The 23,279-nt window shown below is 48.1% G+C and overlaps 1 protein-coding gene across 1 annotated transcript in view; it reads left to right on the forward strand.

Moving 5' to 3' along the window:
• DNAH9 (dynein axonemal heavy chain 9) overlaps positions 1–23,279 on the forward strand; it is a 207,577-nt gene that overhangs the window by 14,930 nt on the left and 169,368 nt on the right. The window contains exons 8-21 of the mRNA XM_068413544.1: positions 457–573; positions 1,541–1,691; positions 2,713–2,827; positions 4,679–4,747; positions 6,033–6,159; positions 8,843–9,098; positions 10,359–10,600; positions 13,081–13,216; positions 14,304–14,500; positions 14,596–15,020; positions 16,661–16,883; positions 19,233–19,399; positions 19,766–20,636; positions 22,593–22,723. Of these exons, the coding sequence (XP_068269645.1) occupies positions 457–573; positions 1,541–1,691; positions 2,713–2,827; positions 4,679–4,747; positions 6,033–6,159; positions 8,843–9,098; positions 10,359–10,600; positions 13,081–13,216; positions 14,304–14,500; positions 14,596–15,020; positions 16,661–16,883; positions 19,233–19,399; positions 19,766–20,636; positions 22,593–22,723 (3,227 nt within the window). The remainder of the gene's footprint in view (positions 1–456; positions 574–1,540; positions 1,692–2,712; positions 2,828–4,678; positions 4,748–6,032; positions 6,160–8,842; positions 9,099–10,358; positions 10,601–13,080; positions 13,217–14,303; positions 14,501–14,595; positions 15,021–16,660; positions 16,884–19,232; positions 19,400–19,765; positions 20,637–22,592; positions 22,724–23,279) is intronic.

A 23,279-nucleotide genomic window follows, 5' to 3' on the forward strand; every position in this document is an offset into this window, starting at 1 on the left:
TGCCAGTGTTTTGGAACTGCCTTTGTTGTTGCCCCACTTACAGCCAACTCACAATCAAAACCATAGGCTTCTTTTGGAACATGGATTGGATTTGGAACTCAGCGGATATGTCTGTGGGTTTTCTGGATGATGGTGTAGTCTTCAGGCCAAGTTGGGGGGAGAGGGTGTGGAAATAGGCCGTCTTGCCTCTAGGCTGAAGTTAGACTCGTTGGACTGTGGAAAGCCCTCGGGACCAAGTGATCTATCCTGGAGGGCCATGATCTCAGCTGTGGGACAGTACAGAAATGTCCTCGGGCTCTGTGGGGCTTTGCCATACTGCAATGGCTGAAGGTTGGCCAGAGGAGTGGTTTAATTCATGGTGAATAAAAAGAGGAAAGATCTCTGGATCAGGATGTTACGGGTACCTTCTCAGTGCCATCTCGCAGCCTCACGGCTCACTGTTTTGCCGTCCCACAGGAGTTTGAGCAAGACGCCTTTGATTTCCAGCAGAAAGTAGAAGACATTGACCGGCGTCTGGGCACTGTTTTCATCCAGGCTTTTGATGATGCCTCGGACTTGGAGCACGCCTTCAAGGTTTGTCTGTCGCGTCCCTTCTCTTTTGTAGAAGGGAAACCAGGGCCCCTATGGTTTGTCTCGGTGAGAATCACACAGAGGAGCCCAGGCAGTGCTGTAGCCACAGGCTCATGGGGCTGGTGTTTGCCAATGGGAATGGACAGTGGGACAACGAGACTTGTAGCTTTTGGGCTGGTCTTGGTTAGTGACACTCAGGCTTGTGGGTCCCTCACAAACTGTCAGGCCATGGAGTTGGCAGCAACTTGTTTGCTGAAAGCTTGGGGAGTATTTCTGCTCTTCCCATTAAGACACAAACTGAATGGACCTTTGTTCAGTTTTAGACTAGTCAAAGAAATTATTCAAATCATGCTTTCAGATGCCTGAGTTGAACAAGGAGTTTTACTTGTGTCTCTGTCTGTAAGTTGGAGGAAATGATGCTTTTTCTAGGATTTCCTGGTGAGAACCGCTGTGAAAAACCAAGTGGTTATTGTTAATATAAATTTCTTAATATCATTAATACATGGATGTATTTAAACTTTGGAAACTGAGGTTTTCTAGAAACAAGGTTGTTTGGTTTACCAATTAATCTATCTTACAGAAGAAGTAAATGGTATTTTCTGAAAGGTTTCAATATAAATCTTATAAACTTCAATATAAACCAATAGAAAAGACTGCAGAAAGTGATAGTATTTATCTTCCTACGTTTTCTGAAAAAAATAGCAAATTTTGAAGCATTTGAATGACAGTTGGAATATGGTTCACCCGCAGAGAAAGTCTGAGCAACTCTGTAACAAAGGGAGGGACTACTTGGAAAAGCAGGGTAAAGAAAAGAAATTTCTCTTTTCCAAAGTGCCCATCGGTGCAGACATCTGGTCCAGTGAGGAAGATGAAGCATCTGGGCTAGTGAGGAAGATCCCAGTGGGTCTCTCTGGAGAAGTCGGGGTTGTGAATTTTTCCCCTTTCCTTCCCTGTTTTTTTACCTCCACAGTTGCTGGACATGTTCGGGAGCCTTTTGGAGCGACCAGTAATTGCTGCAGATGTTGCTGACAAATACTCTGTCCTTATCAGCATGTTCAACAGTGCCTTGGACCATGCGAGGCTGATCTACTCCAGGCACATCCACGCAGAGCGGAAGCTCGGTGGGTGGCATGTGCTGAGTAAAATTGATTTTACAGGAAATTGGATTTAGATTAATTTTTGGGAGGCAAATAATTTGCTTTTTTCTAAGGAAAACAAAACTTCCCAAATGGCAAATGTTTTCAGCCTCTGTAGCTCCTAGAGGAAATGGAAATGCCTGGGAAAGCTCTGTGCTTAGTACTGAAGCAAATAATCTGTTGGGGGGAAAATATATCCTTTTTTTAAATATGTGTACATGATATGTGACTGGGAATGAACACACATGCTGAGCTTTTCCCCTAGCAAGGCTGTGACAAAAGGTTTCTCTCCACTCTTGTGTGCTGCCTCGAACACCCCATGGGACTTGCAAACCCGCTCATGTGCTCCCCAATGTGAATTTACTGCGTTCCCCTTGTAATGCTTTAAATGCAAAGTATGCGAGTGGGACTTTGTAACCAAGGGTTTAATCAGCCTTTTCCAGGTTTATTATTTCCCATCAGTGTTGGCACAGGAGGGAATGTGTAGGCTCCTATCAGATTATGTGGATTAGAGTGTGTCTTTTTGAACAACAACTTGTTTACTTGCCTCAGAAAGACTGTACTGGAACCAGGCAAGTCCAGAAGAGACAGCACTGCTGGAGCCAGTGCCAGTTAACAAAGGGAATGGAGAGATTCATGGAGGACGAGTCCATCATTTGCTGTGAATTTTGTGGGGGCTGTTGTTCTGTGGATGTTAGATAAAATGGTTAGAACTAGCTGCTGGTCAGAAATCCCTACATCAGTGTTTGTGGGGAGCAGGGAATGCATTCCAGGCAAACGATGCTTCTGTATCAGCCCTATTTCTAACATATACGGGGCTTTTCCTTTGATCTCAGGTCCAGAGGCACTAGGAGACTTGCCCTGGTCACAGATCTATACCAGTGTAGCAGATGCTTGGATTTAAGGGCGGAAGCTGGGAATCAGAGCAGTTGAGTTGCTTTTGGTGTATCTTTGGGGTTACAGGTGCACTGTTCAGTCAAATGCTATTTCAATGTGCCCTCCCCAGGATCCCCCCCTGTGCACAAGAACATGCCACCGGTAGCTGGAGCGCTGGGCTGGGCTCAGGGGCTGCGAGCACGAATCCAGGTGCCATTTGGCCACTTCAGGCGCATCACACATCTGTGCGTGTCTGTTCCAGCTAAGTTGCTTTATGACCATCTTGATATCTTTTCTCTAATCAATCTGATTTTCTTTTTGTGTTGAACATTATTCAATGGTTATAGCGGAAATAATTCTCAGTCAAAGAGGTGTGAAGTGGTTGCACTGGTGTTTTTCAGCTTCCCTGCAATCATTTTTTTAAGAAACTCATTAACTGGATTTGTTTTGAAGTGGTTAAGAGGCGCAGTGGGATAGTATGTGGGCTATTCAGCTTTCAGATATAGTCCTAGGTTGCAATTGAAAGAGGTATTGGAGCCTTTCCCACTGCGATCCCACTCAGCATGTTCTCCAGGACCTCCCTGGGAGCAGCCCAGGCCTCAGCTGCAAACCCTGGTTCTGGCATCATCCAGGCTGTGAAGGGCAGAGACGTGCTGGACTGGACACATCTAAGATGGATTGATGGAGCTGAGTTTCTGGGTTGGTGAACAGATGAAGACTTGTCTGGGCGCTGGCAGAAGACAACTTTCTCAACATGAAACAAAGGAACAATCTCCCAAGATCAAGGAAAGAAACTAGTGCTGGAATACTTATCACCTGAATGCATGTTATTATGGGTGGTCTTGGAGAATTGTGGCCCCACGCTCGCAGCTACCACATCTCTTGGCACCGTATGAGACAGCATTTAAAAGCCCTGTAAGCAAAGCAGTGTTGGGCTTAGGATAGTTGAAGGTGCTCCAGGGACTGCACCTTGTAGCCCACAGGAATATCTTCACTTGTGCTGGATGGGATTCTGTGTAAATGGATCCACTTTTTTTATGTGCTTGACTGAAATAAGCCATCACTGTGCAATGTTTGTAGCCTTCTCTCACTGCATATTGCCATTAAATAAGTGTCTTTAAGCGCACAGTTATTCTGCAGCGGTAAAGACACCAGTGCAGTGAAACAGGCTCTTGGATTGTTCCCGAGTTATCACGTCTGGTTTGGATCTGAATGGCAAATTTTGTAAACTATGAAGAAGGACCCAGATCTACATTTTGCATTGATTTTCTTTCCTCTGTTTAGAACATTTAATATCATGCCCTGCAGCAGGAGTGACGTGGCACTCTTTCCTACGTGCAACTTGAAAGGGAAAAAGGATTAAAAAGGGAGAATGAAGATGGTTTTGCTGGGGTTTGCTTAGGGAACTGGTTTACTTCCAGAAGGTTTGATCAGTGCTTGCCCAGTGGTGACTGCTCGGGCATTCCCTTTGCTGGGTTTTGTTTAGGTTAATTCAGGTTTTGTCAAAATGTCCTCCAAAATCAACAACCATTTTCAGGAAAACTTGGATATTGTAGATGAAACAGTGGGGAAAAGATGGCCTTATCAGAATTACTCTGGATGACCGCCTCCCTGGGTTCACAGGCAGTTTTACAGCCCGGACAGCATGACCAGGGCTCTGCCCCCCACTCTCTGGGATGCCTTTGCTCTTAACCCCTGTGGTTTGGGGGGCACAAATGTGACATCGCAAAGAGCTGCATCTAGCAGGAACCACATGCTGCTTCCTCCTGAGCCTCTTTGATCTTAGGCAGTGCTGGCACGTAAGTGGAGGTTGCCATCTCCGTGCAGATAGGGAGTGTGAAACTTCCCCCAGCAGCACTGAGCCCTTCTTCCCCCAGTGCGTGGTTCCCATTTTGCGGGTTGCTGTGAGCGCACTGGGGCTTGGATAGCCTTTGTGCAGCAAAATGATTTTCAGTGATGTGGTGGGGGTGAAATCCAAGGTCCCCAGTCAATTAGAGGCTGCTTACAAACTGGTGGGAGATCTTGGGAAGGGGTAAATACAGACTACAGCCTCACAGAGCTAAGTGTAATGCTGAGCTTGTCTGTTGTGCTGCCAGCTGCCTGGACTCTCCCGAAGGAAGAAGGGTGGTAGAGAAGTATGAAGAAATGATCCAGCTGCTTGACAGGTAAGTGGTGGCTCAGGCAAGGCTGTAACTGTATGAAAAAACATTCTTCTCCTCTAAGCCACCTTCCAGCATGTCTGCTAGCCCAGGGCCTGGGAAATGTCCCTTTCTAAGCCAGAAGGAGTTTTCTGATGAGAGAGGAGGCGGAATCCTATTGCCATATACCACAGCCTTTCTGTGATATCTTGAAATGGGAAGTTTGCATGGGAGGAATCGGAGCCGTGCAGCCTAGTAGAAATGTTGACATGTTGAACGAACTGCAGAAATGTTGAATCTAGCTTCTGCTGGATGTAGAAACTGCTGTGGTGGAAAACCTGGGCTGACTGGAAGTCTCAATCCACTTGTGCCCATCCACAGAGTGTATTTACAGTGGCTGTAATGTGAATATTCCACAACTCGGAGTGGGATTCTCTGCCCCTGACTTAATATCTTAACATTTGATGTTAAATCTGAACTGTTCATTCTGGGATTTCCCTTGGGAAGAGCCACCTCCCCAGGAAGAAGATGTCTCTGTAGGGCCTACTCTCCATCAGCGATGAGGGGAGCTGAGATATCTGGCTGCTGGGTACTGCAGGGCAGTTGGAGGGGGCCCTGTTCCTGATTACGAAAGCAAAGGCTGAATGATTACAGTACAGCCTTTCAGAAGGGAGCAGACCAACAGAGGATCCTGGGTGACTTCAACAGAGATGTTGTTTTCTGGGTGACATTTCCCAAAGTGCTCAGGTGACAACATGACTCAGAAGAGACTTTATTGCTTGGGTGGCTGGGACTGTCCGTGACATGTGAGATGCTGGGACCCCTATTCAGCCCTCCGTGTTTCTGTCCCCAGTGGTGTCACTGAACTCTCAAAGAGCTGAATTTCCCTGAGGCTGATGGCCTCTCTGCAGTGACTTTGAGAGAAGTGAGGGCAACTGCATCCATCCATCCATCCTGCATTCGAATGGATTTAGGCGCTTGTCCTGCTTAGACAGTTTGGAAATGCCTAGTAGCTTCCTATCTATTACTTTAGGCTAAATGCTTTTGCAAGTCTGTCTCCAAAACTGAATCCTCTGCTAAAAATGGTGCTTGAGAGATCTCTGTCCTCCTGACTTGATGCTGCCACTGGTTTTCATGTGGTTGTCTTTGAAGCAATGTTGTTTATAGGGATGACATGGGTGGGTTTTTAATATTCCTTCATGTTCTTCAGTCTTCAGAAGTGCACTTGGCTTTTATTTGGCTATATGCCTTGGTCTGCTGGCTTGGTAGCTACACGGTGGATGTTTGGTTTGGTTTTTTTTTTTTCTGGCAGGTATCAGGAAAAGGTCTATGCAGACTGGTCCCAGACAGTCTCTGAAAAATCCCAGTACAACCTTACTCAACCGCTCATCCGTCGAGATCCAGAAACCAAACTGATTGCAGTCAATTTTGATCCCCAGGTAAAAACTGCTGCCAGTTAGCTTGCCTGCCTGCAGGCGTGTCTCCAAACTGTGCCCCGCTGTGTGCGGGAGGTGTGGTGGGGTTGGTACTAGATCTGTTCTGCTGAGGTCTGTGGAACCCCCTCTGTGATGGGTAACATGAATTTACTATCCTCTTTGTGGGCTCTGTCTATCTGGTAAAATACCAGGATTACAGTTTAAGCAGAGCAAATTCTGTTTAAAGCCAGTGGCAGAAAGTCCCTGAGTAGCCAGACATTTAACTAGTGTCAGCATCTTCAGACCAGATTTGGACATCATCATATGTACCTGAAATCTGAAAGGGTATAACAACCTCAGGAAAGGTTTATTTTGTTACCCCAGTGTTGTGACTGTTGGATTTCCTTTATTGCGGTGCATGAGAGAAAAGGAGGAGAAAAGGAGGCTCAGGGGAGACCTTATCACTGTCTACCAGTACCTGAAAGGAGGTCGTAGTGAGGAGGGTGTCAGTCTCTTCTCCCAGGTAACAAGTGATAGGACGAGAGGAAATGGCCTCAAGTTGTGCCAGGGGAGGTTTAGATTGAATATCAGGAAAAATTTCTTCATGGAAAGGGTTGTCAAGCATTGGAACAGGCTGCCCAGGGCAGTGATGGAGTCACCGTCCCTGGAGGTATTTAAAAGCTGTGTAGATGTGGTGCTGAGGGACATGGGTTAGTGGTTGATTTGGTAGTGTTAGGTTAATAGTTGGACTCGATGATCTTAAAGGTCCTTTCCAACCAAAACGATTCTGTGAGGCTTATGACAGATTTAAAATCTTTTCTCTGTCTCCTAGGGCTCCCCTAAAGCCTGTCTCCAGCACAGGGAGGATTGACCATCCACCTCACTCAAAGTAGAAGCAGGGCTTCAAGCCAGCTTGAAGTGCATAGATGTGTGCGTAGGTGGATTGAAAGCTTCTGGGGCCTGGTGGGAGCCAGGGTCTGTCAACTGTAAAAGTGCCATTTACTGGTGGGGTGCCAAGTTGCAGGGGCCTGGGAAATGTTGGCATCAAAACCTTCCCCTGTCCCCTGGGCACTGCTGCTGTTAAAGGAAAGTGTTTAGGTTTTAGAGCTAATTCAAGCTTGGCCCTCAGTCAAAGGATTTGTCCATCTACTTGGAAGTTCCTTGCTAAGGTGGGAGCCACATGGCCTCAGGGGATATTTTCTGCTTCACTCTGGTGACAGGATTTGGAGCCTGTGATGTGCTGAGCATACCTGTCCTCAGCTCTTTTACCAGTCTGAGTGCTTCTGCACCGTTCTTTCTCAGCTTTCCATACTGAGGACTGCCTGATGTCCTCAACTGCCTGCTTAGCAGCCCCTTCATGCCCTCCAGAATAGATAGGAGCACCTCATTTTGCCTACAGGGAGGATGTATTCGCAACCCTTCAGCATGGAAGAGTCTTCCAGAGCTCACCTTCCACGAAGGAGAGGGAAAGAGGGGAAGACAGCTTGACCCCATGGTGGGGATGTCCCAGACGTTCCAGTGCAAAGAATGGAGGGGAGCTTGGTTCTATCTCACTTGCCCTCTTGCTCCCTCAGTCTCCTCGTTTTCCCTTTCCTCCCACCCCATCCTTTTTTGTCCACCTTTCCAGAGTACCCCTGGCTAACGTCAGGCAGTGATGGAGAGGTTTTGGTAACTGCTGCCTGTCACCCAGGGCAGTGACAAAGGCTCTTGGCCGTGCAGTCCCTGTGCTTGTGGCTTCACCTGCTTCTTTTCATACCTGCATCTTCTCAGTTTTCCTGTCCAAAATTGAGGCAGGAAACTGGGACCAAAGGGCATGAGTGGGGTAGGATCAGAGAGCGATTTCTTCCCCGTGTCTTCACAGAAAGGGATGATACAATCTGCCAGCCTAAGGGAAAGGTGATTTTTATGGAGCTGCACCCCAAGCTCAGCCGGGAGTGACCCTCACCACTGCTGTTGCTCATATAACCTACCGAATTTCCATCACCCTGCCAACATGTGCAGTTCCAGGAGCACTGTACCTCTAGCCACTAAACTGAGCAAAGATTTTCAGTCTTGGAAGTGATATATCACACTTCAAGACCTCACTGCTCCCTTTGTTGCAGGGACTCATTTATACTTGGATTTATAATTTAATAATCCCCCTCAATCTGGTCCCATCGCAACTCAAACCTGTGCTGGCACTGAGTGCGTTTGGTTGGGCTGGGAGAAGTCTCCAGCAGAAGTCTTTGGTGGAGAGTGGCCACGGGAGGATTTGAGTCACTGGGTTTGGGGCCATGGTATTTCTTTTTTTATTTTTTTATTTTTTTTTTTAATGCCAGTCAGCCCAGCAAACCAACAGAACTGGAGCCATTTTATCTTTCACTTAAATAACTGCTAAGCTCCACTTGCAGGCATGGTATTGCTGAAAGACTATTGATGAGGATAACTGAGAGGACCAGAGATCGTCATGGCTTTTAGAGGCTGCGTAGAGTTTGCTGGCTGGGTAGTTAACAGAGCTGTCTGTCTTTGGTTGGGAAGAAAACCAGAGGCAAAGATCAATGGGAGACAGATCGTATGGACTAGGAGGTGTCCGGGTCCTTTTCAGAGCATGCTGCTTTGTGAATAAAACAGCAGGAAACCCCTAAGACACTCAGAACTGATTGGAGAGTGTCTGCCAGGTAAATGTGGAGGATTGTCCCATGTTCAGCTCTCTGCCTTGTTTCTCCAGCTGGTTTTGGTGCTGAGGGAGGTGAGCTACCTGTCTGGCAGCCAGATGGGAACCATCCCGCCAACGGCAGCAGAAATCTATTCCTCCAAGGAATCATACCGGCAGATGGTGGCCAGCTTGGAGCTGATGGTGAACAGATACAACAAGGTCTTGAAGACAGTCCTGGAGGTCGAATACCCTCTAATACAGGGGCAGCTGCGGGATATTGACTTGAAGCTGAAAGAGGCAGAGGAAACACTGACTTGGAAGACGGAGGGTGAGCTAGCTCTGCATTAGGGGGGAAGAGCTCACACACTTGGGTGCCATCAGCTTCCCCCATGTGCCCAACCTCTGTCACCTGGTTCCCAACTGCAGTTCCCAGCAGGGCAGGTGACCCTCCAGCAGAGCCAGCATTGGGAAGATGAAAGGCAGCCCCCAGCTTGCCTGCTTCTTTCCACATTCCCTTGATCTGCTGGGGTTGTGGACAGGATCCTGCTCCCTTCAGGTTCAGCCTGGGCTTTTTGGGAGGAGAGGCTGCCCAGTAGGCAGTGCTGCCAAGGAGATGGCAAGATTTGGGTTTGCAAGAACTGGCAAGGCTGGGGTTGAAGCATCTCGTCACTGCCTGTGCTGGCCCCTGCTGTGCCAGCCCAAGCGGCCCGTTGTGTGGCTGCATGCCTGTGTCCCCGAGGCACTGCTTTCTCACCCAGTTGTGCAGGGAGTGGGAACCCTTGGCTCAGCCATCTGACACTGGGATGGACTTGTCCCAGCGAGAGCCAGAGCCACCTCATTATCTTTTCCAGAAGGATGAAATACTGCAGCTAGAGGTGGGTTTTGTGCACCCTGACTGGGATGATTTAACCAATGTTCTTGCTTGATCAGTTTTAACTGCAAAGCAGCGCAGAGAAAAACAATTTGTTTTCTCTTGGTAAAAGCAAACTGCTCGCAAGTGGAATATATATTTCTGTCATCAGGTTTGTGGTATGAACAGGAACAAGTGTCCTCCCTTGGGAACATGGAAAGCAGAAGTCCTCATGCTGAAAAACTCATTCCCCTTTGCACAATAAAGATGAAGGGATCTTCCTGCAGATTAACCCTAAGTTCCCTGCATCTAAACGCAGCCCTCGCTGGTACCTGGGGCTGGCACAGCCCATGTCTTAGGGCTACAGGTGTGAGGTCCCTGCTCTAGTGATGGTGGCAGGGACCTCAGCCTGTGGTACTCATCCTGCCTGTGCTGCCCTTTCCAGTAACAGAAAGCGAGAGATCAGAACTGGGTAGAGGGAAGCAAGAACTGTCAGACCATCCCCATGGTGCTGATACTCCTGGCAGAAAGCAGAGGCTGCAACTGTGTGTTGTGGCATGTTGGGGTAGGAGGGAGCTAGAAGTGACTCTGTTGGTCGAGGTGCTAAGTCTCTTGTGTTAATGATCTGTGAGAAATACATGAGACCACACGAGAAATTAGAGGCTGGCCTTAAGGATGTATGAGACCTTGGCCCAACAGCTCTGAAAATATGTAGTCAAACATCTCATTTTTTACCAGGTGTCTGGGATCAAATCTCCATGATGATGGATGGTGTCCATGACCTCGAGCGGAGGATACAGAAAGCCAAAAACAATGTTGAGGAGATCCAGACCATCATGCAATCATGGGTATTGCCCATATTTGAGAGGAAAGATGGTAAAAGAGAATCACTGCTAAGCCTAGAGGACTGTCAGGACCGTCTGGAAAGGTGCTACAGCCTCATCAGAGCATCGGGGCTGAGGATTCACGCACTGGTGAAGGTGAGGGGGACCTTCCCCAGGGGTTTGTTGGCTCTTCATAGGCTCTCTGTGTCTCTGCGCTCTGGTGAAAACGTCCAGAGCTGTTTCACCTTAAAATTAACTCTCTTATCTTATTTGAAAATCTAACCCAGTGTTAATTAGCAGTAGCTTTGATGAGTGAGCTGGTGTGGCTGTGCGGTGCGGGGCTGCCCGCTGGGCACCACTGGGGACCCAGTTTGGGGCAGGAAGGGGAGCAGCCGCAGCGAAGGAGCCTGGCTCCGGCAGTCCTGGCTGTTGCGGAGCCACTAGAGGGGAGTCGAGCATCAGGTTCTGGGGCCCTGGTGAGAGGAAAAATCCTCCTCCGAAATATTTACCTGAAAATAGAGAGGCAGCTGGCTGTGGCTGGCCTTTCTGTTTCAGACTTGTTGTCTCCCTGCGGGAGCAGGAGGTGACGCTGACAGTCCAGGGAGAAGCTGAGTGAGAGGAGAAAAGCTGCTGCCTGAAACCTCGGTCCTTTCCAGTGCCTGTGCCAGAGCTGAGTCCTCTTTGCAGGCCAGGGGAAAGCCCAAAGCTCTGCTCCTCGCCTGCCTGGAGCGAGGTGCTATGCATGTCAGGGACAGCACATTGGCCTGGTGGGAGGTGAATTTTAGATCCAGCCCTCTCCTGAGGGTTACCATCTGGCCTTGGACTCTGGGGAGAACTGGCTGACCCTCTCTGGGACACTGAGCTCTTGTTGCTCACCTTGCCTTGCTGTCTGCAGCCAGCCCTGGACTGCTAACCCCCTTCTCTGTGCACTGAACCCGTGGTGAGGATTTTACTGTGCCCGTGTTGTTCTGCAGCCACAGCTGTAACAGGCTCAGCCACCTCCAGCTACCACCCAAAAGACCAGGGCACTTCCTAGATTGGCCAAGGAGAATATGGGGTTGTGGTCGTGGCAGGAGGGCTGGTGGCACCACTGTTGTGGTGGCACTGCCAATGCTGCTTACAGGGGCAGGACCAACTGCAAAGCAGCATGAAGGTCCTGGGGAGGGAAAGGCACCATGGCCCAAAATGAGGTATCCCCATGCCTCCGTCCTGCTGTGCTGGTCAAGCCTGGAGGAGCAGCAGCAGAGAGGTCAAGAGCTTGTCTGCTGGGCTTCCCCTGGTTGTTCAAGTCTTCTTGGGGGCAGGTGAGTCTTGAGGCTGAGAAGCACATAGAGGGTTTGGGTACGTGCAGCAAGAGGCAAAGGCGGGACAGCTGGCTGCTGGATTTCATTGCCCTTATTTCACCAGGATGAGGCATCTGGAGTAAAGGCTCAGTAAAACACCAGTAACAAGGGGACGTTATCAAACGCAAGGACAGGGAATGGTGAAGAGACGGTGGTGCTTTCAGACGGGTGTGCCCACAGAGTTAATTCCTGTGAAGTTCCCCTTTCTCTGTTGTCAGCAAAACGTGGCCAGGGTGAATCTGCAAGGGGCCAGAGCCCTGGCTTGCTCTGCCAAGAGTTTAGGCACCCACCTATGACGTGTCAAGTTGGAGAGCAGCAACTTTGGGTTGGCTCAAGCCCAACCAACTGGCAGTGCCACTCTATCTCATGTGTGCCAAGCTGCCATGTCAGTGCTGGGAATGGCACCCTCTCCCGTGCCCCCCTACATGAAATGCTGCCAATATCGACCCCCCCAGCAACAGGCAGTGTGTGTTGATTTCTGCTCACCACAAGCTGGACCTTATTTTTTTGAGACCGTGCCTGTGTTGAGAACCCCTGGCAGGCTTAGGAGAAGGCAGGAGACAGGATCACAGCAGAGCCTGGGAGGCTGCTCGGAGGTGCAGGGAGCAGGTATGCAGCCTGGCCTTCTGGGAATGGAAAGAGGAAACCCAGGAGTCTGGTCTGCTGTGACCTAGAAAATCCTGAATTTCCTGACTGGGAGCTTGCCTGAAGGAAGAGAACACACAATAAACTGAGGAGGGAGGTTGTTAGCCAACCCTTTGTCTTCTAATCCCAATCTTTATCTGTTTTTATGTGGTTTATTTAAAAGCCTTTTCTTGAATTTAAAAATTCTCTGGTCTTGAGGTGACAGTTTGTAGGACAGAGGTGTAAGAAGTCCACTGTGAAGGCCTCATCCACTCAAGGTAACATTATACAGGCCACCAGGTCTGGTTCTTCATGCATTGGGATGAGCTTCGAGACCCCTGAGTGCTTCCTGTCCCAGGTGTGCAAAGCAGCCTCAATCCCTGTGGCCTCAGAGAAGAGGGAGAAGGACATGTCACAGAGATGCTAAGTGTCTTCTGCACTCCGTTTTTGCCTTGCAGTTATTTTGAGTTGTTTCAGATGACAAAGTCCTTGACAGAAGGAGCAAATCGTGGCCATGCCACCAGCAGCAACATCTGTCTGTCTCGTTTCCCATCCCTTCACGAGGCTGGTACTCATATGCTCACTGGCATCAGTCCGTAGTTGTGGGCAGCTCTGTTGTAGGACAGACTCAGCACTGCTGTATTTGAAGGCGTTTTCTTTTTCTTCTAGGAAAACCAGAGCCTCTTACTTGCAGACCCAGCATCTGACATCTGGAAGGCCTATGTGGATTACGTGGATGAGATAGTCCTGGATGGATTCTTCGCTGCCATTGAGTGCTCACTCAAATACCTCCTGGAAAACACAGGTGACAGCTGGTTCCTCTCCCCTAGTTGTGGTGGCTGCCTCAGTCTCACCAAAGGGAGGCTTCTGTTTTGTGCTCTCCCTCATGCCTAAGAATTGCTCTCTTCTTCCTGCCTTTCTGCTGTGCCTCTTGTGCTGTCTACTGCTGCTGGGGAGCCTCCAGGCAGGGTGGGTGACTCCATTCCCTAGTCACTGGAGCAAAGCATTGCTCAAGGCAGAGGGATGGAGAGGACTATGCACCATTTGCAGGGATTAATGAACAGACGAAACTGAGGTGTCATCCCAAGTCTATGCTTGGGCATCTGCCATCTCCCACCCTCACATGCACAAAGCATCAGAGTGACACTGTCTTTCATTTATGGAGAGTCTCAAGAGCCGGTTCTGCTGATGAAAGGCGTGAAAGAAAAGCCTCAGTCCCTGAGCATTAGTCCAGTGAAGAGATGAGATGGATTCAAGAGTCACTAAATCAGACCTCCTGCCTAAGGTACCTTGGAGGTTCACTCACTCTGCTGGGAGCAGCTTGTGTCCAGCTAAAACACATCTCCAGGAACGTTTCCCTCCTGGATGTGGCAGCACACTCAGTTGGAGAATAGAATCCAGTTCTTCACCATCTTGTTAAAAACATGCACATATTTTCATATTTGCATTTGGCTTCAGTTTCCAGTTGCTGGGTTTTTTTTCATGCCTTTTTCCGCCAAACTAAAGAGCCTCTTGGTTCCTGTTGTTTTTCTCCTCTGCAAGTTCTTATGCACAGTGATTGTTTAGCTCTCAGACTCCCTTTTGATTAGCTAAAGAGCCTGGTCTCTTTAAGGCTTCCCTCCATACCACTTTTCTGGTCCTTAAATCACTTGTGTCTCATCTGTTCTCCAGTATCTCCTGTGAGTAGCAGAAGATGTACTAGTTTGCCAGCGTCTCCTCTGTGTTGTGTGCAGACATAATGTCACTGGATCCAGTGAGTAGGTGTCTGCAATCACACTTGTCTGGTGTCCCTGTGGGGCACGTGTGCATCTTGTGGTGGGATGTTAGTGGTGGCTCAAGATCACTTTTATCCTCTTGAAAAAGGATCCTGCCATCTTCATTCTTCCCTACAGATCCCAAGGCAGGTCTTGCCCCCCTGTTTGAGGTGCAGCTGGATTTGGTGATCCCAGATTTGGTATTTCGTCCCTCCTTGGACCCTGGCACAAACGATGGCTTCTACGACATGGTGGAAAGTCTTCTCAATGACATCTACCGGATCTCATCGTTGGTGCCCAGGCTGGCTGAGCACAGCGGCTTCCCCCACTACCAGGTCTGTGGCTGTGGAGCTCCCTCGTGCTGTGTGGTGGTGAGGAGGTACCACGCTGCTCCCTCATCACTGCACTCTCCTCTACTTCCCTCTCCTAGGCTGACATGGAGGACATGGCTGATCTGGCTGACATGCGCCATGACATAATGGGACGTGTGCAGGCCGTGATGGCGGCCTGCTGCGATTACCGCAGTGCCTTCGACCACTACTCCTACCTCTATGGGGATGACAGAAGGGAGTTCTGCCGCCAGTTCCTCCTCTATGGGCGCATTCTCACCACTGCAGAAATTGAGGCCCATGCGGAGGACGGGATCCCCGAGACGCCTCCCACACTGCAGCAGTTCAGAGAGCAGATTGACTCCTATGAGAAGATCTATGAGGAGGTGAATCGCATTGAGCCCGTCAGCGTCTTCCAGAGCTGGATGAGAGTTGATGCTCGGCCTTTCAAGGCGTCCTTGCTGAACGTGATTAAAAGGTGGAGCTTGGTGTTCAAGCAGCATCTCGTGGACCATGTCACACACAGGTAAGAGCTACTCCTGCCTCCTCTCCGTGGGACCTGTGCTGACCAAAGCAGGTTTCTCTTGTCTTGGCTGGGCTTTATCATTTCACACTTGTAACAAATAGGCTAATACAGGAGCAAGAGAAGGGGGCCCATAGTGCATGCCAGCTCCATCACATCCCCTACGTCTTCCATCTCCTGGTCTCTGCTGCGAACTGGTACGGCTGAGTGTGTAAAGTGGAAACAATTATATGGACTTGGTACCATTGACATCCCACGAGCTGATGCTCCTCGGACCTGCTGTGTGGTGTTAGATAGGACATCTGTCTGTTCGTCCTGATCCAGCTAATCTAATCTCTGCTAGGGCTTTGTGCTTACTTGGTTGATTTTGGTATTAGCCATCAGTAAAGCTGCAGTAATGCTGTGAGATACTTGCTCTGTTTCTAAATGCATTGCTCTTTTGAGTGCACTCTGTTTAAAAAAAAAAAAAAAGTAATTCAGGTTGCCTGGCAGGGGTAGTCATGGGGAAGTAGTTTCAAGGTTACAAAAAGGAGGAGTTTTGGATATAAGTTTTGAATTAACATGTGTTCCCTGCTCTGAATAGCTGCTCAGTTGCCAGGGCTCTGCAGGACAATGCATTGGGATTTATTTGAGTAGTTGTAACTGAAGGATGTCATGGGTCTTGGATGCTTACAAAGAAGTATTTACAGAGATGTAGTAGTGAAGGCTGTTGTGTGTGGTGGATTATGTGATCTCTTGTGTTCTTCTCAGCACCATAGTTCTGTTAGATAATTTCTATGCAGAGAGGTTTTTGTGTAGCTTAGAATGGGCATTTAGGAGTTCTTATTAAGAGTCCCTGACTCAGCAGTTTAGTCTTTATTATGTGAAGTATTTAAGGATACATTTTGGCCCAGCAGTATCCACAGAATTTTAAGTGGGCACTTAAAAAGTGAGTATTTTGAGAAGAGGAGAATGGCTGTGCTGGAAAGGACCAGAGATCCAGGAGCCCACCATGCGTCTGCCAACAGTGCCCAGTAGCTGGTGAGATTAAAAACAGGGTAAGGAAATAGGGAAACTTCCCCCAAATACACTCCTTGTCTCTAACGATTTATAGCTCAAGCTCTTTTAGAGACAGAGGTTGTGCCTTTGTATTTAAAGACATGGATGGATTTTTTTTTTCTCTCAACAAAGTTCAGTTGCTTTTCTGAACTGCTGTGAATTTTATCATCTGTAACCTCCTGCAGCAGGAAGTTACCCTGTGAAATGAGGCAGTGTGTGAAGAAGAATCCCTGTTTGTTGTAGCTTTGCAACCTGCTACATTCATGTGGGGATCTTGAATTCCTGTGTTGGAATAGACAAGAGGAAAACTGTCCTTTCAAACTCACTCTCTCCAGACCACTCCTGAGCTCACAGGTCTCCGTTATACTCCTTCTCAGATGCCTTTTCTCCAACCTGAGAACTCCCAACCTATTTATCTGTTCCTTGCAGGAAGCTGTACCACATCCATGGATCCCTTTGAGCATGAATTGTGGTTCTGATGCCCTCAGTGGGTTGCCATGCAATGGGCAGGGTTAGCCAGGCCTTTCCCCTGTCCATGCCAGTCCAGCTGCCTGGCATAAGGCTGATAATTATTTCAACAGGAACTCCTCTTTTGTGTTATATAGCTTGGCTGACCTTGACGAGTTCATAAAAACTACCGATAAAGGTTTGAGCAAAAAGGTCGAAAAAGGCGATTATGATGGCTTGGTGGAGGTTATGGGTCATCTCCTGGCCGTTAAAGAAAGGCACAGTGTCACCGATGCCATGTTTGAGCCCCTGAAGCAAACCATCGAACTGCTGAAGATGTATGAGCAACAACTCCCAGAGGAAGTCTATAAGCAACTGGAGGTGGGTGAAAACTTGTGGCGAACACACCGATTTGCCAAGTAGCAGATGTCAAAGAGAGTGTGAGCTTAAGAGCATTGCAGGAATATTTAAGACCCCACTCCCTGTCATTAGAGGGCCTCAGTGGATAGTGTTTTGCTATTGTGGGATATGCCTTAATAGCTGTAAATTTTGGAGTTATATTGAGATTTTTCTTTTAACGCAGAGATTAAGCCTTTTGTTATGTATGAAAAACATAGAATTGCCTGCTCCAACTCCCAGCGATTACTCTTGAAAAAAATTAATGCATTTTCAAATACATCTGTTAATTAGGTTGAATTATAATTATTTTTAAATAAGCCAGCTCTTGGCAACTGTGGAGATGGGAAGGATAATGTTGGCAGAGGAGTTGCCTTCTCACAGGACTTCAGTCCTCCACTGGGTCTGTAACACTAAATTTGCTTGACCCAGAGGACATCACTGGGAGCAGGTTATGAAAGTGTTTGGCACCTTTCCACATGTAGCTCTGATGAATCAGTTTTAGTTTGGGAATTTCTTTCATTTCTGGAAAGGGAACCAGGAGATGGAGGTTAGAAAAGACTGTGAGGTGCACAGCCAGCCTTGCGGAACAGGAGATGAGCACTGGCAACAACCAAGATGTTACAGGGGAGAAGCGTGTGGCTACACGCTGATGGATACCCTGTAGTCATGGGGTGCTGTAGGCAGAGAGGTCTGTGTAGGACACAAGGTTTAAAGCAGGACTTTTTGGGGAGATGTTCCTGCCTTATGCACCTGTGCAGCAAAAGCTCCAGTTCTCTGCTGCAGGCTTGCACGGGAGCTGAGTGGGGTTTAGCAATCCCCTGATTTTCTGCTTGTGCAGCTGTGGTCTGTGGGTGATGGGGTCACCAAATCTGGAATAGTTAAGGGTCTTAAAGATACCTGGGTTCTTATAGACTCCCTGAAAACCAGGAGAGCTGCATTACATGGGTGCTCTGGCTGCTGCAACAGCTTCAGTCCAGCATAAAACATGGTGCTGCGGGGAACACGGCGCTGCTAATTCCTCTGCCCAAGAGCTGCTTGTTTGGTGCCTGTTTGTGCAAGTACATTCAAACAACTGATTTATTTTTCTGATAGAAGAAATGAGGGATGCAGGGCAGCCATTCAGATGCAGGAGATAATAAAACACTTTTGTTCTTTCTGGCAAGTGACAGCAATGTGTAGTTGAATGATTCATTCACTCCTGTGGATGGTGAGAAAACCAGAAATAAGTTCCTCTAGGTACTGCTCCCTCCATGGCCGTGGAGATGGATGGGCTTGAAGCTGGTATTTTGGATGAGGAAGACAAGGGAGCAGCTCCATGTGTGCCCTGCTGTGGTTGTGCAGCTCATGGACAGTGATTTCTGTTGGGACTGTAAGATAAAATGTGAGAAAGAGACCCCTCAGGAGGGACTGGCCCCACTCGGGCTCTCTCTGCTGCCTCCATGTTATTTCCCTTCTTTCCATAGTGTTGGTGGGTCTCCATTAATCTCCTCAGCTAGGTGAACTGGAATGAAAAGAAACCCAAAGTCTTTCCTGTAGGCTTGTACACTACATGGAGAAGTGGTATCTCCAGGAGCAATGCACTGGGACTTGAGGACAGCAAAGCCCTTGGCTGGTGTCAGTGTCTGGGCTGAGAATATGGCCCAAGAAACCTAGTGAGAAGAAATGAAATCCCTTTCTGAAGAAAATCCCAGGTACAGAGGGTGGATTGTCAGCAGTGCTGTGCACTTGCAGCTTGGATGCAGACCTGAGAAAGAAACCAGTCTTATTTAGCACCAATATTGTATACACAAGCTGGAGGGATTTACTCCAGAGAGTTCTCTTCAACCCCAGAGAGTTCTCTTCTAGTATAACATCATCTTCTGCTGTAAGAGCTGGCAGAAAACTTCTCTAGCTCTGTTTCTTAATTAGCTCTGTGAAGCTAGATGATCTGAAGCTGGTGTCCACAGCCCCTGCTCCTGCCTTCAGCTGCTCCCAGCAGGCTCCGGGTCCCACTGGGCTTGGTGTTAGGATCACTGTTCTCTGTCGAACACTGAACCATCCTGGGACTGCAGGATCTAGTCTGGGACCCTTCTTCTGAAGTTATTGAATATATTTTGACAATCAGAGCAATCAGTTATAAGGTCTCAGTCTTCATTAGTTTCAAAATTATCAATAAGTGTTAAGTTTTATCCCAAATTGTGTGTTTAGCCTTTGCATCTCGACAGAACTCCCTTACAGTTTCAGACACGGAATCCGTTGCTTTTCCTGTTCTGTGATTATCCATACACAGATCAGATGCGTATTCTATTGAATATCAAATACCTCCTGCCAGCATTTAAATTTTGCTTGCAGGAGCTGCCAGAAAAATGGAACAATATAAAGAAGCTGGCGATAGCTGTGAAGCAGCATGTGGCTCCTCTGCAGGCAAACGAAATGACAGTTCTGCGCAAGAGCTGTGCGGCGTTTGATGTTGAGCAGCAGAGATTCAGAGAGCGATTTCGGAAAGAAGCACCGTTCAGGTATGGGCAAATTATAGCATCGGAGAAGCCCCGAGGAAAAAAAGTGCTACAGGATCATCTCTGAGTGTCCTGAGGATGTATGCTCGAGCCCTTGCATACATTTTCTACCCTCTCACAGTGTTGTATCTGTTATGCCTGGGGTGTTTTGTCCCCAAAACCACTGTCCAGTGTTAGCAAGAGATTGAATTTGGATGCCAAATGCACAATATCACTTTAAGGTGGCGTCGGTAGTAGCATGTGGCTGTACCATCAATGTGTACTATGGACGTTTCATCTCTGCTTTGTCTCGTAGAGGCCCTGTTTATTTTATGTTTTCTTTAGAAATTGTTACGATATCACTTACAACGAATAAACATTTCTTTCTAGGTTTGACACTGAAAAGCCTTATCAACTGCTGGATGCAAAGCATATTGAGATTAAACAAATGGAGTCAGCCATGACCTCGATTTATGAATCAGCTGGTCTGTTTGAAGTCATGGTACCAGATTATAAACAACTGAAGCAGTGCAGAAAGGAGCTGCGTCATCTCAAAGAGCTCTGGGATATGATCTCCCTTGTGAACACTAGCCTTGATGACTGGCAGACCACCAAATGGGTGGATATTAATGTGGAAAACATGGATCTGGAGTGTAAAAAGTTTGCAAGAGAGATTCGGAATTTGGATAAGGAAGTGAGGGCATGGGATGCTTTCACTGGGCTGGACAGCAAGGTGAAGAACATGCTGACGGTCCTGAAAGCTGTGGCAGAACTTCAAAATCCTGCCATTAGAGAAAGACACTGGAATCAACTGATGCAGATGACGGGTGTGAGGTTTGTGATGGACTCGGACACCACGCTGGCTGACCTCCTGAAGCTCAACCTGCATAACTTTGAGGATGAGGTTCGTGGCATTGTGGACAAAGCAGTGCGAGAAGTGAGTATGGAGAAGATCCTGAAGGAGCTAAAAATGACTTGGAGCACCATGGAGTTTCAATATGAGCCTCACCCCCGGACAAACATCCTGTTGCTGAAGTCAGATGAGGAACTCATTGAAACTTTAGAAGACAACCAGGTGCAGCTGCAGAATTTAATGTCATCTAAATATATTGCTTTCTTCTTGGAGGAAGTCTCTGCATGGCAGAGGAAGCTGTCCACCGCAGACTCCGTCATTTCTCTCTGGTTTGAAGTGCAGCGTACGTGGTCTCACTTGGAGAGCATATTTTTAGGCTCAGAAGATATACGGGCACAGCTTCCTGAGGTATGAAACCCCAAATCCTATTTTTCCTGTTTGGAAAGTGTTGGAGGAGAGCCTTCATTATAAGAAATAGGGTTATCTGTAATGCCAGGTTCCCCAAAGCACGGCTTTTCTCCTGCTGCTTTGCTTTTTTGGAGGCTCCCTTAGTGCTCTGGTAGTTTCCCTAGTGCTGCCCCAGGATGTTTGTGTGCTGTAGATTGTGCTTGAGCCATGCTGAGAAGCTGATTTTCTCTCCTTCACTGTCAAGTAGCAAATACAGAGTTACTGGAGACTAAGTGTGAGGCTTCTGGCTTCCTTCAGTGCTGCAGGCATGTTCCCTCTTTCCTCAGAAGGGAGAGGACCGGGATAATTACTCAGACTTTGCAAATTGTCAAACCAGGGCTGGATCAGGCAGCTTTGGCAGCATCCCCTTCCCTGCCTTCAGCGCTGGTGCAGGGGGAGAGCAGCTGTTCTCCCACTTCTGCTTTGGAATGGAACATAGTTGTCATTGGTGACCTCCTCGGAGATGTCTTCAAGTCCAGCTTCCAGCCTTATTTCAGATTCCCTTGAGTCTTAAGAAAATCTTCCATGTTGGTTCGTGGCCCCTCTGGACCGCTCACAGCCGTACCTTTCCCTCGTGGGTGAACAGCAATTGCCTGTGTCACCGCTGTCCCCAACCACGTGCCACATCAGGTCTCAGGTGGAGCAGGGCCTGCCGTCACTGACAGCACTGCCGAGGGACTGACACCCAAGAGGGGCTGTGCACAGCCTGGTGACACCTGGATGATACACCACCCTCTCTCCGTCCCTTCGCTTCGGTCTGCTTGGACTGTTCCTCCCTCTGCTTTGGGGAGTGCTGGGCACACCTCGCTTACTGGGCAATATATACAGGTGCTAATAACCAGTGCCCTGAAGGCTGTACCGTGTGCCAGCGAGCTGTTAATATCCAACAGCTACCTCATGGCATGTATGAAATCACATCGTGATTTAAATCTGCATCCTACTGGGCAGCTGTCTGCATCTCAATGCTCTTCTGGCAGGTGGCATGAATCAGCAGCCTCTTCCCTTCCCTAGAAGAAAAGATGAAGCTTAAAGCCTCTGAAGGCTGAACCTCTTCAGGATGCATCCAGGGCTGGGGGGGGATGTGCAGGCAGGGCATGGGATGCACATCTGAAGCTGGCTACATGGCTTGTGCACAGGGAGGGAGGGATCAACCCTCCAGCCAGAGCCTTCCTAGTGGGGCTGAACACAAGTTAACACGGAAGTGCTACCAGGAAAGCTTGGAGCACTTTTATTCAGTGTCCTGGCTCACTCAGGAGGCCTGACTTGGGAAGAAGGGAGGAGCAGAGACATTTTGAACATAGCTTTATTTATTCTTCACTGTTTAGCTCCAGAAATTCAGGGTTTCTCTTAGGTGTGGAGCATAATTGTCAGTGTGTTCATCTGCTGCTGACGTGGGGTTTCTGTGACCTTACTCAAGGCAAGGAAGGGCTATCCTCTACAAGTGTCATCATACGCGTTTCAGGGATGGGACTCCTACGCTGTCGCAGGAGGGGAAGAGTGAACTCACATGAAGTCAGTAGCTTTTCCCCCATGTGGGAGCATCTTCTGCAGCTGTGGCCACAGAAACTTGATATTTCATCTGGACATGGGAGAGGAAGAGTTAGGAGGAGATATTCAAAGGGGAATTCAATCCCATGAAAATGGTTGGTCCTAAGCATTGGCTTCTGCATGGATCACTTTATCCATGACCCCTTTGGGATACAGTGACAAGAAGGCAAGTGCCTGATTGGAGGCTTGTTTCAGGCATGTGGATGGAAGACCTCTTCTGAAATGGTGGAGAGGTCCCTCTCTGCACGGGACAGAAGGCTCTCTGCAGAGAGTCTTTCCCCTCAACCCAAAGACAGCACCCAGAGGATGGGATCTTTTAGCACAAAATTAACGTTTTACAACGAACGTGTTCTTTCTATTACTTTTTAGGACTCCAAACGCTTTGAAGGGATTGATGTGGATTTTAAAGAACTGGCCTGTGAAGCTCAGAAAACCCCAAATGTAGTTGAGGCCACCAATAAACCAGGTCTGTCCCAACAGCTGGAGGACATCCAGAGTAGGTAGGTAGAACTTCAGTCCCAGGATTTTGTCAGAGGCTGGGACCAACTCTAATTAAAGTTAGTTTAACCTATGCTCCAAGGCTTTCTTCCTAGACTGTGCAGCATTTCTGATCTTTCTCGAGTCTTTTTATTTGTGATCCATCACGCTGAATCCCCCAAAGTGGAGTCTGGCTTTGTGTACGTGCAAACTCTCATCCTGAATATTGATTTCCACACATACAAAGCTAGGCATTCAGCTGGTCTTAATAACACTTGGCCTCACTGCCACCCCAAATACAACGTTTTAAATATCTATTCAGCAGTCCAAGCAGAGATATCTGCAGCAGAGCTGAGCACATGTTCTTTAATTTACGAAATTACCTCTGCGTGTACACCCTTCACACATGGTATAACTAGACTCCATGAGAAAGACCTCAGTGTCCTGAGATGGATACACTTCTCACTTAACATATGGGCTAGTCTACCTGGAGCACACGTAAAAGTTAATGTGACAGCTGTTGTGTCAGTAATAACTACCCACTTAAAATAAAGATTTTATTTTTTTAAATCAGGTAAA

This window comes from Nyctibius grandis, chromosome 15 (genome assembly GCF_013368605.1).
Source record: "Nyctibius grandis isolate bNycGra1 chromosome 15, bNycGra1.pri, whole genome shotgun sequence".
Taxonomy (NCBI): domain Eukaryota; kingdom Metazoa; phylum Chordata; class Aves; order Nyctibiiformes; family Nyctibiidae; genus Nyctibius; species Nyctibius grandis.